Consider the following 13,328-nt stretch of genomic DNA (forward strand, 5'->3'; position numbering starts at 1 on the left):
GCTAGCCTTGACCTTTTACTTGTCATCTTTTTGTGTTTTGTTTGATATCTTTACAAACGCTTGTAAAGCTGAGAAGAAAACCAAGCCTCGTGCTTTAATATGTCTGTAAAGTTCGTCATGTTTGTTCTCATGATATTGAGGATTCTTGAATAATATCTTTATATCATTCAGTGCCCTAGACTGGATTTGTATTGCTAGCAGTCCTGGTTGCTATAGTAGTTAGTGGAATAAATTCCTGTTGTCAAATCCAACTTGTTCAATCTTAAAACCAGACTTTCACTTTTATCTTTTTCGTGATCCTGACACCTTAACGCACCTGTCAGGGAATTTTGGCTGCAAAAATACCATCTTATTCGTGTCGTGTATTGCCATGGGAGGTATGACAATATTCCCAGACAGTGCCATCGGTAAAGAAGGGTGACCGGTGTCGCTCAAAAATGGTTTATTAGGGCAAACTTGTGCCCGCACACAGAAACAACTCGGCGATTGCAATGGCAGCAAGCACTCGGCGGACAATGAACAGGTTCACCACTGCTCGCGGCCGCGCTCTTAAAGCTGGTGAAGAGCTCTAGAGGTATGGTGCAGTAAGCACCTACGCCTGTCTTGGTTCATTGCAGAAGCAGTTCAGTAATAAGAGAGTAATTACTCATTGGCATCCACCCGAGAGAGAGAGAGAAAACATTATTTACAGAGGAATTCGGGGCACGCCCCAGGGTCCCCGCACGACCCCACTGCACTCAAGTGTTTATGTTCCGAAGGTCCATAACACTGGCAGCACGGCCGCTGGCGATGGTCTGCACGGCCGGGTCCTCCGAGCGCAGCAGGGTCTCCCAGTCCTCCCAGGTCTTGAGGATCTCTAGGTCCCGCGGGGGAGGGTCCGCCGGGCAGAGGGAAAGGATGTGGAGGGAAGAAGCGAAGGGTTCTGGGCATAGGGCGCAAGCAGGAGTGGGGAAGGAGGGATGATAGTGGGTTAGGGTAAGGGGCGAGGGGAGAGTATGTGTTTGTAATCTGCGCCAGAGTGTTGCGCGTCTGTTATCTAGGGAGGGGTGGGGCGGGGGGTAGAGCTGGCGAGAGGCTCTGTATGCCTGGGTCAGCTCACTGAATGAGTGCACCCGAGCGCAGCCATACGTCTACAGAGGAAAGCTATACAGCTTTCTCAGAAACTTTGTAGTTAAAGAAAAATTCGTCCTGGTCCGAGGTTCGAACCCGGGACCACCGCTTCACCGGAGCAGTCGCTCTACCAATTGAGCTAACCAGGACGGCAAGCTTATGGTAGGGCGAGAGCGAATTGATCAATAACTCGAAGTGGGAACAGTGTTGGTCAAATGTTTTTAGGGGAATCCCCCAAGGTGGAGTAGATTTGTAATAAGGGAGTAATTACTCATGTTCCCACTTCGAGTTATTGATCAATTCGCTCTCGCCCTACCATAAGCTTGCCGTCCTGGTTAGCTCAATTGGTAAAGCGACTGCTCCGGTGAAGCGGTGGTCCTGGGTTCGAACCCCGGACCAGGACGAATTTTTCTTTAACTACGAAGTTTTTGAGAAAGCTGTATAGCTTTCCTTTGTAGCCGTATGGCTGCGCTTGGGTGGATGCCAATGAGTAATTACTCCCTTATTACAAATCTACTCCACCTTGGGGGATTCCCCTAAAAACATTTGACCAAAGCAGTTCAGTGTGGCTACTGATAAACCTTCATAAAGTGATAAAGCCGCATGTCGGTGGCTTTGCACATGGGCAAGCAAACTTTACAGGTCTTTGCAGCAATATTGTACTCCAGAATTGGGCAGTAATTTACAGTCTACACTAGCACAGTGTTGTCCTCGTTTCAAACCGTGCCGTTCTGGCTTTTTCTTTCTTTCGGTAGTTGACAAAAAAAAAAGGAACAAAATTAGCAAGAGCTGAGCTGCTGTTTGTTTTCAAGACATTGTTCTAAAATGGTGGCTTTGGGCTTGACTGGCTGCACTTGTAGACTGTCACCATTCCAAGCTGGTCATGCAATTTCGCCATTACAGCCATGCGACTTTTGCAAACTAGAAGTGTGAAGTCAGACAGTTTACAATCTAACGATTGCCTGTTGGGCTTTTTTCTTCGTCTTTGTAATCTTCCAGATGCGAGGCGAGACAGGCTAAAGTCGGGGCGCCTGAACATCGTCTCCTTCCTGAACCAGTTGCCCGAGACGAGGCATGACCCAAGCTCCTTCACAGTGGACGTCCCTCTTGTGACGGTAATGTACTCGTGCATCTGTTCTTGATGCATGAACCATGTATGCTTGATGCTTGGTGACCATGTAGTCAGTGTACAGTCATGGACAAATGTTTACAGGATGTCAGTTTTGTGGGGGGAAAATGAGCCGACACTTAGGCAGCACTCCAATATCGAGCTTAAACACACCTAACATAGGTCGCCGGTTCGAATCCCTGCCGTGAACTAGACTCTTAACTTGTGCAGCATAACTAGTAAGTTCACACTCCACGGAACGCAAAAGCAAAACCGTATGCCATCACTCTGAAGACGCCAAACGGTTGAGCCACAATGTTCATATGAGGATTCGTAAAGACTTTAAAATTGGGACTACAGTCGGGGACAAAAGTCTCCGGACCACATGTTCCTCAAAAGAAGCTTATAGTTCTATCAGACAGCGGCTGGAGACCGCACTTGTGGCGATGAAAGAACAAAAATTTAACTTTTACCTCCCCAAGTGTGGTCTCCAGCTGCCGACTAATATCAGTAATACCAGAGCTATCGGCTTCGTTAGAGGAACACGTGGTCCGGAGACTTTTGTCCCCGACTGTACATAGGTCGCTGGTTCGGGTCTCTGCCGCAAGCTACGCTCTAACTTAAGCAGTAAATTTATGCTGCACAAAACACCGAATCATATGACATTATCTGGAGCATTTTGTGGCAAACGGTTGGCCCACAAATTTTACACGAATGTTGGGGCTATGTGGCCACACTTAGATGCCTGCCATACAGGATATATGCCGGATTGATATAGTTTAGTTTCGAGTTATGGTACTCGGGCATTACATGGCCGCCTGTTATTATTTTGTTCTATTATGTAACCACCTCTGTTACCATGGCAACCACTGGAATACAATGTCGTTGCTATGGAGGCCACCATCTTGGATTCTATCTGCGGACACAGCATAACTTGGACGCTCGAAACGCAACCAGTATAGCTATTGATCTAAAATTTATTTCTCTCTTGCTTCATTAAACGTTAAGGTATGCTGACGTTTGTTACAGGAGATGATATGCGCATGTCCTTTCATTCTTGTGGGCTTTTGATTGGCCTGCTTTGCCTGACCATGGAAAAATAAACTTTTGCCAAGAGCCCACATCTCAGAAACTTCTGTCCATGACTGCAGCACTGTCGTGAGGAAAAAAAACGTGCTGTACTGCATACGGATGATACCTAATAGAGCACTCCTGGTGTTCAGACTTTTTCTCAAGTTACCTAGTTCATGTACTGTGGAATCTCGCCGATTCCAGGTTGCTTAAATTAAACTTTCGAACTTGATGGAAGTTTCAGCTTGAAATATCAGGATCGAACTGTTGTCGGAAGTCTTTTTTTTTTTTCTGTTAACTTTGTTGGCAACGTTTGCTTGGTTAATGTCACATTGATTCAGGTAAACCTGCAGGTGCTAGAGGTCATTTTCTGCTTGTGAGCTTCACTTCCGCGAAGAAGTTATTCTGCCCATGTGTCACTGGGAATGACATCATGAATGTGTGCACCTCTAACATTGTGAGGATGCAAGTCTCCACACACCTGTTGGCCCCGTAAGGCGGCAGTCAGCCTGTTTGAGGCATTCTCATCAAGGTGTCTCGGCACTTGGAGACTATAAAGAGTTCTCATTCTCATTTGGGCAAGGACGCAGCTCAGTAAGAATATTGGTCAGATTCAGTTGCACCTGTGATGAAAGAGGCATTGCACGCTACTAGCGTAATAGAGTAGTGAGTTGAAATGGTTTGTCGGGCCCTTTCAACTGTAGTAATGGTAACGGTCGCAGTTTGTTTTGATATCTGTGCCAAAAACACACTATTTAGTGTACCCTCTCTGTTTTAACGTTGAAACATTCCGTTGCCTCTTGTTTGAGCTTGTGATCTCTTTTTGTTTGTTTCAGCCAACCTTGATGTGCTTCTCGGTGTTTGGAATTCTCAGGCTAGGTGAGTTTGTCTCTCTCATCTACCCTTGAAACAGCAGCTTTGATGTGGCGTTATGTTGTAACCATAGTTTACGGTTTAAGTTGCATCTGGGTCCTAATGCCACTGTGGGCCAGGTTTTGTTGTATTCTAAATGGCCGCAGCATAGGCGGTGTTGGAACCGCACCAACAGCTGCCGTAAAATTCAAGTTGCTCTTAACTGCACTTCGTATCAATGTGGAAGTCGCCGAACACTGTAGCGGCCAGACGCCGATGGAGTCTAGAGCCCCATTTTGACTGGTCGTAGGCTGTCAAAAAATGCCGGAACGGGGCAAAGCACTATCATGGAGTGACATCCGCGATGTAGCATGGGGGAACGCTGCCACAGTTGCGATGTAAGAGCCGAGTCTGTATTGCATGGGTTTCTATGGGAGCTTAGATGGGATTGGCTCACGGAAACGTAGCAGCTGGGAAAATGCAGCATCCGAGAAGGCAACAGCGGGGTTCTGCTGTAGTAAAATGTGCAGGCAGCGTTATTACTTTTTTTTTTATCTCAGTTCTGTGTGTCCTTGTGTTAAAGTTCACTTTGCTTATTGCTTGATGACTTTTCCACATTGTTCCTTCCCAGTGCACAAGGGCCTCATTCTGCCACCGCTGAGGAGTTTCACGAGGAATTTCTTTGTCGTCCCCCAAGGCACTGGGTATGCTTTTCCTGAAACGTGCTCACATTTTCCTCTGTTTTTTCTCCTGAGAGTCACCAGCAAGTAATGCAATTCCGGGAAAAGAAGTGTTATGAGGAGCTGTATTGCGGCAATATTTTTGCATGACACGTTCTCTAAGCCAAAGCCCAAAAAGGCTTCTTTTCCTTCTGGGCTAAAATAGTGTTGGTGCCTCAGTTGATTGTAACTGCAGCCATCAGTTGTCCCAGATTTGGCAGGACTGTTCGAACTTTTGATCCCAGTCTGGGTCCACTTGCACACGATAGCTAGGATGTGTTGAACGTCAAGAAGGGCCAAAAAGTTAGAGGTGTCTTGGTCTTTTCGTCTTTGTCTTTCTGATACAGTAATCCCTCGCATTAATCCAGTAATACAGGAACGCCGGGTGACAAACTGCGCGCTGCTCCCTGACTGCCCTAGTCACCGCTAAGCCTAGCCGGTTTTGCACCGATGCTGCAGCTGTTAGCGCTTCGGGACTGGCCAGCACTCAAATAAAGGCGCTACACCCGGCACCCCTTTACTGTCAACCGGCCCCATAATAAAAGAAACTAGATTTCCGCGACGCCTTCAGTAACAGAGCTAGCTAGCAGACGGCAGGCGAACCGCATCAGGCAGGAGCAGCACCAAAGCGGATGAAATTTGCTTGTATCGCAGTCATCACCTCTACCCGCAGGGCTTGCTATGAACTTGAACAAACAATACTATCGCGTTTTCAGACGCCGGCGGCCAGCATCAAGGCTGGCAGGCCACGGCCGGCCCGGCTCAAAGGAGCGCGCCCTACGTCATCATGACGTTGCGGCTCTCCGCGCTCGCGTTGGCTCCCGCTCCGTTGTTGCGTTTGCCGCGAGCGACCCGTCGTTGACATGGCGCAGGCAGCGAGATGCGATCGGACACTGCAATTCCGTTCGCAACTTCGTGCCGCGGTGAATCGCGCTCGCTTTTCGCACATGTGTCCCCGCCGTAACAACAAAATTCAGTGACCCTACCACGCATTTAGACCGTTTGTCTTGTTGATTGGTGCGAATCGAGTATGACTGGTCACTTTTCCGCATCCAAGACACCGCGGCTTTCTGGCATCGCAAAGCGCGAGGAGAACTTTATTTTCGTTTGAATTCTGTCACGGGGAACACCAGGAATGCGCTTCGGACCGAGATTAACGGTTCGGGCGCGCTGCACCATGGAATTCGGCCTCGCTGAGCAGGGGACACTCGGCACTCTCTTGGTGCACGTTACTAGGCAGGTCATCGATAGTGGGTTTGGTACTTTTGTGGCCTGTTCTATGCCTGTATGAGTCTAATTCGTCGGCGGTATTAATTTGGCACTGCATGCGCAAAGGGTCGCCACCACGGCAGCGATTCCTACGCACGGCGGCGGTGATGCCTCCGCTCGCCACTTCGCTCTAAGCGGGTCAAGCTCTTCGTGCGCTTCGAGTAATGCGGCTTAAAATGCATGCGTTTGGGTCGGGACCGAAAGAAATTTCGAATAAAGCGATTTTTCGAATAAAGCGATATTTCGAGTAAAGCGATTTCGTTTTAACGAGGGATTACTGTACTTCTTGGCCGTTTATGAACACTACCATTGCGTTGTTGGACTGAAGCAAAAATCATAAACTTCACTTGTAGCATGGCACAAACGTTGCTCTGTTGGAGTTGCCACCAGAAGCTTAAATTTGGAGACCGCATTGCAGGACACCGCTGTTATAATTGTGTTTAAAATTAATAATAATTAATTTGCTTTAAAATGCAAGACTGAGCTCTGCGATGTTACTTTCTCTTACCAGTATCAGTCGCACTGTGCATGAAAGAGAGCTTCATTCTTCTTTTGTGCTGATTTCAGTCGGTCTTTCTCGTTTAGAGTAATTGTGTCAGCCCAGAAAACCAACTACTGCTGCTGCTGCTCTGATGTGAATAATTTTGGAAGTTTTTTTTTCCACTGAGGCTCTCACCACAGGCATCTTTTTTGCCCTTCGGAGAGCGAAAAACCTGGGTTTTTTTTTTTTGTTCACTCGGTCAGTAGTTGCGTAACAGATTACTGCATGAACAGTGTTTCTGTCCTTTGTCGAGAGGAACTTTTATTGTTCTCATTTAAAGCTGTAGTCCACGTTCACAGTGTGGTTTGCTTTAACTGCTGGTGCATATAAGTGGAGCATGGCTGTGTGATATAGTGCAGTAACATTGCCCCTGTTATTGGTTCTGATGGGTTGTATTCTTGATTTCAGGTTTTCTATCGTCAATGAAACTCTCTTCGTCACGGGAGGAACGGAAGAACAGATCAGGGTAAGATTGAGACTCAAGTTTATACTATTCTCCCAGACAACTTTCTGTGGCTCTACAGCCAAGGCTAGGCAGGAAAGGGAAGGCAATGTACCTTTATTCCCATGCCATGGGCTGTCAGTTTTTCGGGCTAGAGGTTCAAAAAGGTGAAGGGGGGAAGTCGGAGAGATTGCGTGGGCTTGTATCATCGCACATTTATTGCTTTGAGCCGTGCATACACTGTCATGCCATCGTGTGTGGAAGTACTAACATGGTGCAGGGTAAGAGAGGGTATGCGTCTTACATTTAGGGTCGGCTTCTTTCTTTTTCTCTCTCTCTCTTCTTTTTTTGCCCGCGAGGGGTGCAAGATGGGGAAATAGAGGGATCCATGTATAGGCGGCAATGTACAGTTTATGTTGTGCATTATCACCTATGTAGTGGCTTTTAGGACATGTTCACAAAATTTTCACATATTTTGCGCACCCCCTTTTTAAAGCCTTAATTTAAACGAAAAAAGTGTGCAAACTACATGAGTAAATACAGTAGTTGCAGTAAACCATCCTTCAATTTTTGTGCACAAAGCTTGAAGTAAGAAAAACGCATTGCGGAAGATTCATTCCTTTTTGCACCAGCTTGCTGCTTGGTGAAAATGGACTTACTGATTCTTCTTCTGTCTACATTCTCCGAAAGGGCAGAAGTTTTGAACACAAAAGCGGACAATCTTGACCTTGTGTTTAATGCTTGCTAGCCTTAGCTGCTTATTGCACCAAGAAACCGACCACAGCACTCATTGTGGCCTTTGTCACTCCAAATATGCCTCAATGCTGTAGACCTTCTTACAGTGACAAGATGATATTGCCGTGGCTACTAACACAAGGGGGCATGTTAACTCTCTTCATGAAACGACTGTATGCCCTAGTCTTCTACACACTGTGTGCCTTGCTTGCCTGAAGGTTGTTGCTTACACTCTTCTTCTCCGGTGGCTTCATCCACAGGCATACCCCACGCCAGAAAACACACCGTCAACATCATCCGCAGCAACGCCAACTGCATCAACCGAGCGGGACAGGTTAATCACAGAGCTGTGTGCTCAGACGCGCATGAACAGGGCATTTGCAGAAAGGTGGGTGCTGCTGTTTATGACTCTCACCGTGTGCAACCCGCTTCCCTTTGAATAATAAAACACTGCTCCGTGATCGTTCAGTTAGCATTTGCACGGAGGCCATGCTATTTCAGCATAGGCCAGGTGCGTACGCATTCCTGGCTGTGCACGTTGAGGAGGAGGCTCATATGCATAGTCCTGGCCGTTAGATGGCCAGCTGAAAATACGGCTGCTAGCACTCGTCAACAATGATGGCCAAGCTGGCAATGTGTTGTTCTGTTCGAGCGTGGTCTACAACTACTGTCGCTGTGTGTTATGCCTAGCAGCTGTACAGCTGAGTCCCAGTGCAGGTTGAACCTGCATTCACTCCAGAAAAGAAGATAAGATCAAGCTTCGCTACATGCCTAATGATTGCACCCCCAAATTTTTGTGGATTTCTTGTAAAAGGGAATAAATATGGAAGCACAAAACAAGCTTAGTAGCGTTCACCTTAAAGCAGCCCCATGACAGGCTGACACTAGTTTTAGCAGTTGAATTTACTACCCCAGCCCATCTGAGTTACAATGACCGCAATGGTTCCTGGCCATAGGAGACGGGTGTAGGCTATGCATTTGAATAAGTGGCTAACAGGCAGAGTAGTGTAGCATTCCACTAGTTGTGTTGGAAAAGGCATCAGTGAATGAAGTGGAATTTCGGCAGGTTTTGTGCCTAGTCTTATTTTCTATCACTAGCGTATGTTGGCTATCTGGTTAGCAGTTGTGAACTCATTTAGGAGAGCAAATGGCATTGAGAGGAGATTAGCCTGTTTTGATTTGATGGTTTTTATAAAAGGGATGCGCGAGGTACAGCCTTTGTCAAAAGTTTAGAGCCCAGGGGGTCTGCTTCTGGGCCACACTGCTTTGCTCGTAATACGTCCTCAGCGTCCCAAATCTCCTGAAGGTAAGAGGATTTTTGGTCCTGATCCCTCCGATGCGTAGGACTTCCATGAGGCCTACAGGAGCGTCACAATAGTGCTCAGAAGCAAACCCCCTGGGCTCTAAACTTTGACAAAGGCTGTACAGTCTCTTTTGAGCGTGTAGCGACCGTGACCTGAACGGGGGCGCTGAGGAGTGGTGTGCTGTTAGTGGCGCTTGTTGGTATCAAGGCAGCACTAGGTAATGCCTCTCACTCTCGTGCTTGTGCTGACAGTGACGACTCGTGAGAGCGAGAGGTACTGACCTTGCGTGGCGCAGTCTTGTTACTATAACACACATTGTCAATAATAGCACTGCCTATCATCAGCGCTCCAGCTTCGGCCACTGTGGGCTCCAAACCTTTGACAGGGACTGTACCTTGACGACCACTGGTAAGATAACCGCTGGTCCTTAAGGGTAATGGAGTGGATTTCAAGAGAAGGCAAGCGTAGCAGTTTGGGGGGGTTCAGTGGCCACAGCTGGCAAAGGACATGGTTAATTGGAGAGAAGAGACATGGGAGAGGCCTTTGCCCTGCAGTGGGCGTAGTCAGGCTGATGATGATGTACCTTTTGTCAGTTTACACGTGTCATTGCATTTGTGGGTCTTGATTGCTTTGTAAATAAATGTTATTCATATGTACTAGCATGTGTATTTGCTGTGTCCCTCTTAGTGCAATTTTGGAAATGAATTCACATTCTGCTTTCTCTACTGTTGTAACTTTCACGAGTTTGGAGGGGCTGGGCACCTGTGTGAAGTCTAGTCTGGTCTGTTGTCTGGCCTCACTGTGGCATGTATTCTATTTCTTTTAGATGTCTAGAGCAGAATGACTGGAACATCCAGAAGGCATTCACAGTCTTCTCTGAGATCAATGTAAGTGTTTGTGAGCTTCTTATGTCATTTTTTTTTAGCTTGGAAGTTGGATGAGCATCTAAGTGAATTGTATTTCCGGTGTGTGTCTGCAAGTGCTAGAATATGCGTAGCCTTAGGTCAACTCTATTAACAGAATTCTCTGACAAGTCGGAACTGTTTGGGAGCAGTCCTTTCATTTCCCACTGCCACAGACTGTGCAAGAACACCTTACCATGAATCATTGAACTGGAGCGCATCGAATACGCAGCTGTTTGCCTAACTGACAAAACAGTCATGGACTTTGTGTGACCTTGAAAGTGACACGTAATGAGGCACGCTGTGCTTTTCTGGCACATTGTGTGTTAATTTTGGAAACAGGAGGTTTTTGGGCAGTTTTCAGCAACAATTGGACGATGCGTGTGTGAGGAAGGAGACATTGCAGAAAAGGCTAAAACTCGCTATTGATTGGTTGACTGAAGGTGTTCGGTGGCACCATGCTATGGATGGCTGGTCGATGTCTTGGATTTAACTAGTATTTTTAGGTTTCACTGCCCAGTGGTCCAGAGAAAAAAAAAAGCACAAAAAGCTTTCAATCACAAAGACGTGCACTTCCGCATCTATGTGCACTGCTTCCCAACTTTAATCTGCTAAGCATTGGCTTCCTAGTTGTTTGGTTTATCAGCATACAGCTCAACAAAACTTGCTCATGGGGAGTTGACTATGCAAGGTCTTGCCATGTTAGCTTTACATATAATCTTATAAGATTTGAGCATTTGAAAAAGCAATTGGGCATGGAGTCAACATTACTGTACTGGCTCAGTTGAGGACTTGCTAGCCATTGCTGTATTGTCAGTTTCTGTGCCCTAATATTGTTGAAAGAGCTGTTAGGGATGCTTCCTCTATGTGTTCATGTGCCTTGATTTCTTTTTATTCACTTTCCAGGTTCGGGGTGGCATACCACCGGAGGCATTTCAGGCTTAGGCACCATGTTCCAGCCACTAATCTTCCATCAGTTCCTGATAACAAAGGAAAAAGGAGCGGTCATTATTATCATGTAAATAAGTACATTTAGCCCTGTAAATAAGCTGTGTGAGTGATGTGAATGTGAATTGTATATGAGAGTGAAAAAAAAAAAAGTAGTAGTGCACAGTCTGCTAATGTGCCTGAATAAACGTATCTTGCTCACTGACGTCTTCATGTGGTCTCTGTTATGACTATGCATCATTACCTCTTGCTTACCCATACCAGCTGGATGACCCTATTTGGTCTGGCTGAAGCACATCAGCTGCACGTTTTAGCAGGGACATGCCGATATCTTCAGATATCACGACGATGAGCCAAGTAATTCGAGAGATGCTCTCGCATGAAAAAGGTGGTCTTCGCCTTATCAAGAAATGCACTTTGGGAAAGTTAGCTTCTCGGGTGCCTCCCGTGAAGCCGACCTTCTGCCATCTTTCATTCATGAGCGTGCTAACTGCTGCGCCTTTAACCCCCGTTCGCCTGTGTGACACCGGGACAGGAGAGCTTTTCATGTCTTGGACTTTTCATGAACTTGTAGTGCTTTTTATTGTTTTTGCCTGTACCCTGCATCTTTTCGTGAATTTATCCGTAATTGTTCCTTTTAAGGCGAAAGAAAGCCTTTAATGCCTCATCGTTGTCGACAGAAGGTTGTCAGCAGAGGTGTTGCACTTTTCTAGTCGGACCAGAAAAAAAATGGGATTCGATCCACCATCCTTCCATTCCGCAGCCGAGCGGGCTAATGGCTACGCTACTTCCTACCAACGCACACATAGTTCTTGTCTAGGGTGCTGGAGAGTTTTTGCAGAAAGGCGTCAAATCAGACGTATGCCTCCCAAACGCCCTCCAGTGTCTCCAGCATTTGATATTCACAAACAATTGTGTACTTCACACTTTAACCACGCGTCAGTGACACAAGCAGCAACACCGCGCAAAAGGCTTTCACCTCACCGCACTTTAGGTCAACAAAAAGCCCCCCTGAATTTTTGTTCAGTGCTAATTGTTTGTGCTGTATTATTCTGCTTTTCTGCCGTGGCTCAGTGGTTATGGTGCTCGGCTGCTGACCCGAAAGATGCGGGTTCAGCCCGGCCGCAGCGGTTGAATTTCTTTGGAGGGGAAATTCTAGAGGCCCTTGTACTGTGCGATGTCAGTGGTCGAAATTTCTGGAGCCCTCCACTACGGCGTCTCATAGCCTGAGTCACATTGGGACGTTAAACCCCATAAACCAAACCAACCTATTCTACTTTTCTAGAAGAGATGAGTCTTGGGCATGTTGGTAAGACATATTTAAGGGGAAAAAATAGCGCATACGTGTAGACTGGACAAGCGAGGAGACGCAGACAAGCGCCAACTTTCAACAGACGGTTTATTGCAAAATCGGGAGCATATATACACATGTCCAGAAAGTAGATAGGGCACCTCAATGTCCGCGCCTTTGTTCGAGACGAGTTGTCCATGGGCGTGAGGATTACGGAACACGCCGACACTTTCACTTGGTTGCGTTGCGGCTTAAAGCCTCACTTTAATAAAAGTGAGCGCCTTATAAGAGATCTTACTCCCTTTTTGCTCCTGTATAGGCGTATTCCTGTTCAGAGTGTAGACTTTCACATCACACGCTGTTGCTGACGCATGCTTTGCTCCGGGGGCAGCGTAGCACGTATGCACCAGGGAGTGATTGAAAGTTGCGCTAAAGTTCGTTTAGGTTTGGCTCCGTGTACTCCTCTGTTCTGGCGCCATGGTCACCCGCGGCACGCTGACAACAACTGGAGCTAAAAGCATTTCATGCTTAAAAACACACTCTGGCAAACCTGTGAAGACCGCAAGAAGAAAAAAAAGCGGTTGCGTCCTTCCGTGAACACGACGCGACTAAAACCAAATGAGGTCCGAAAAAATAGTCTCGAGCTGTCCTAGCCACACTATACCCAAGATAACCAGGACTGCAGGCACTATAGCGGCCTTTACATGAACCCGACAGGGACGGATTGGGACAAGGGTATTATAGGGCCGAAAACAGGTTACTGGGTTCATGTAAACGCGCGCCGAGTATGGTCGAGAGTCGACGGGTCGAATCCAGTCAACTTTGCCGTAAAAGGTGTAGGTTGACTCGTGCTTGCAAGCGCTGTCAAGCCAAAGAGTCAGGTCAGTAGAAGGGGAGAGGATAAATGCGAACCTGTTTTTCGCTCAAGTAAACCGAATTTATGTAAGCACGCAGTCGTCATGCTGGGTTGAACTTGCTCATCCCGACCCCCGACTCGATCCGACGCTATCAAGTTCATGTAAACGGGGCTTACATA

At 47.0% G+C, this 13,328-nt stretch overlaps 1 protein-coding gene across 1 annotated transcript in view; it reads left to right on the top strand.

Annotated features, from left to right (window-relative positions):
• Nucleotides 1–11,202, top strand: part of LOC149332254 (nuclear RNA export factor 1-like) — a 45,965-nt gene extending 34,763 nt beyond the window's left edge. Inside the window, exons 18-24 of the mRNA XM_089557170.1 lie at nucleotides 2,110–2,225; nucleotides 4,126–4,168; nucleotides 4,773–4,845; nucleotides 7,079–7,136; nucleotides 8,108–8,235; nucleotides 9,978–10,038; nucleotides 10,960–11,202. Coding sequence (XP_089413296.1) covers nucleotides 2,110–2,225; nucleotides 4,126–4,168; nucleotides 4,773–4,845; nucleotides 7,079–7,136; nucleotides 8,108–8,235; nucleotides 9,978–10,038; nucleotides 10,960–10,998 — 518 coding nt within the window. The 3' untranslated portion in view covers nucleotides 10,999–11,202. The remainder of the gene's footprint in view (nucleotides 1–2,109; nucleotides 2,226–4,125; nucleotides 4,169–4,772; nucleotides 4,846–7,078; nucleotides 7,137–8,107; nucleotides 8,236–9,977; nucleotides 10,039–10,959) is intronic.
• The last annotated feature ends 2,126 nt before the right edge of the window (nucleotides 11,203–13,328 follow it).

This window comes from Amblyomma mixtum, chromosome 8 (genome assembly GCF_055824585.1).
Source record: "Amblyomma mixtum isolate Tamu chromosome 8, ASM5582458v1, whole genome shotgun sequence".
NCBI classification, from domain to species: Eukaryota; Metazoa; Arthropoda; class Arachnida; order Ixodida; family Ixodidae; genus Amblyomma; species Amblyomma mixtum.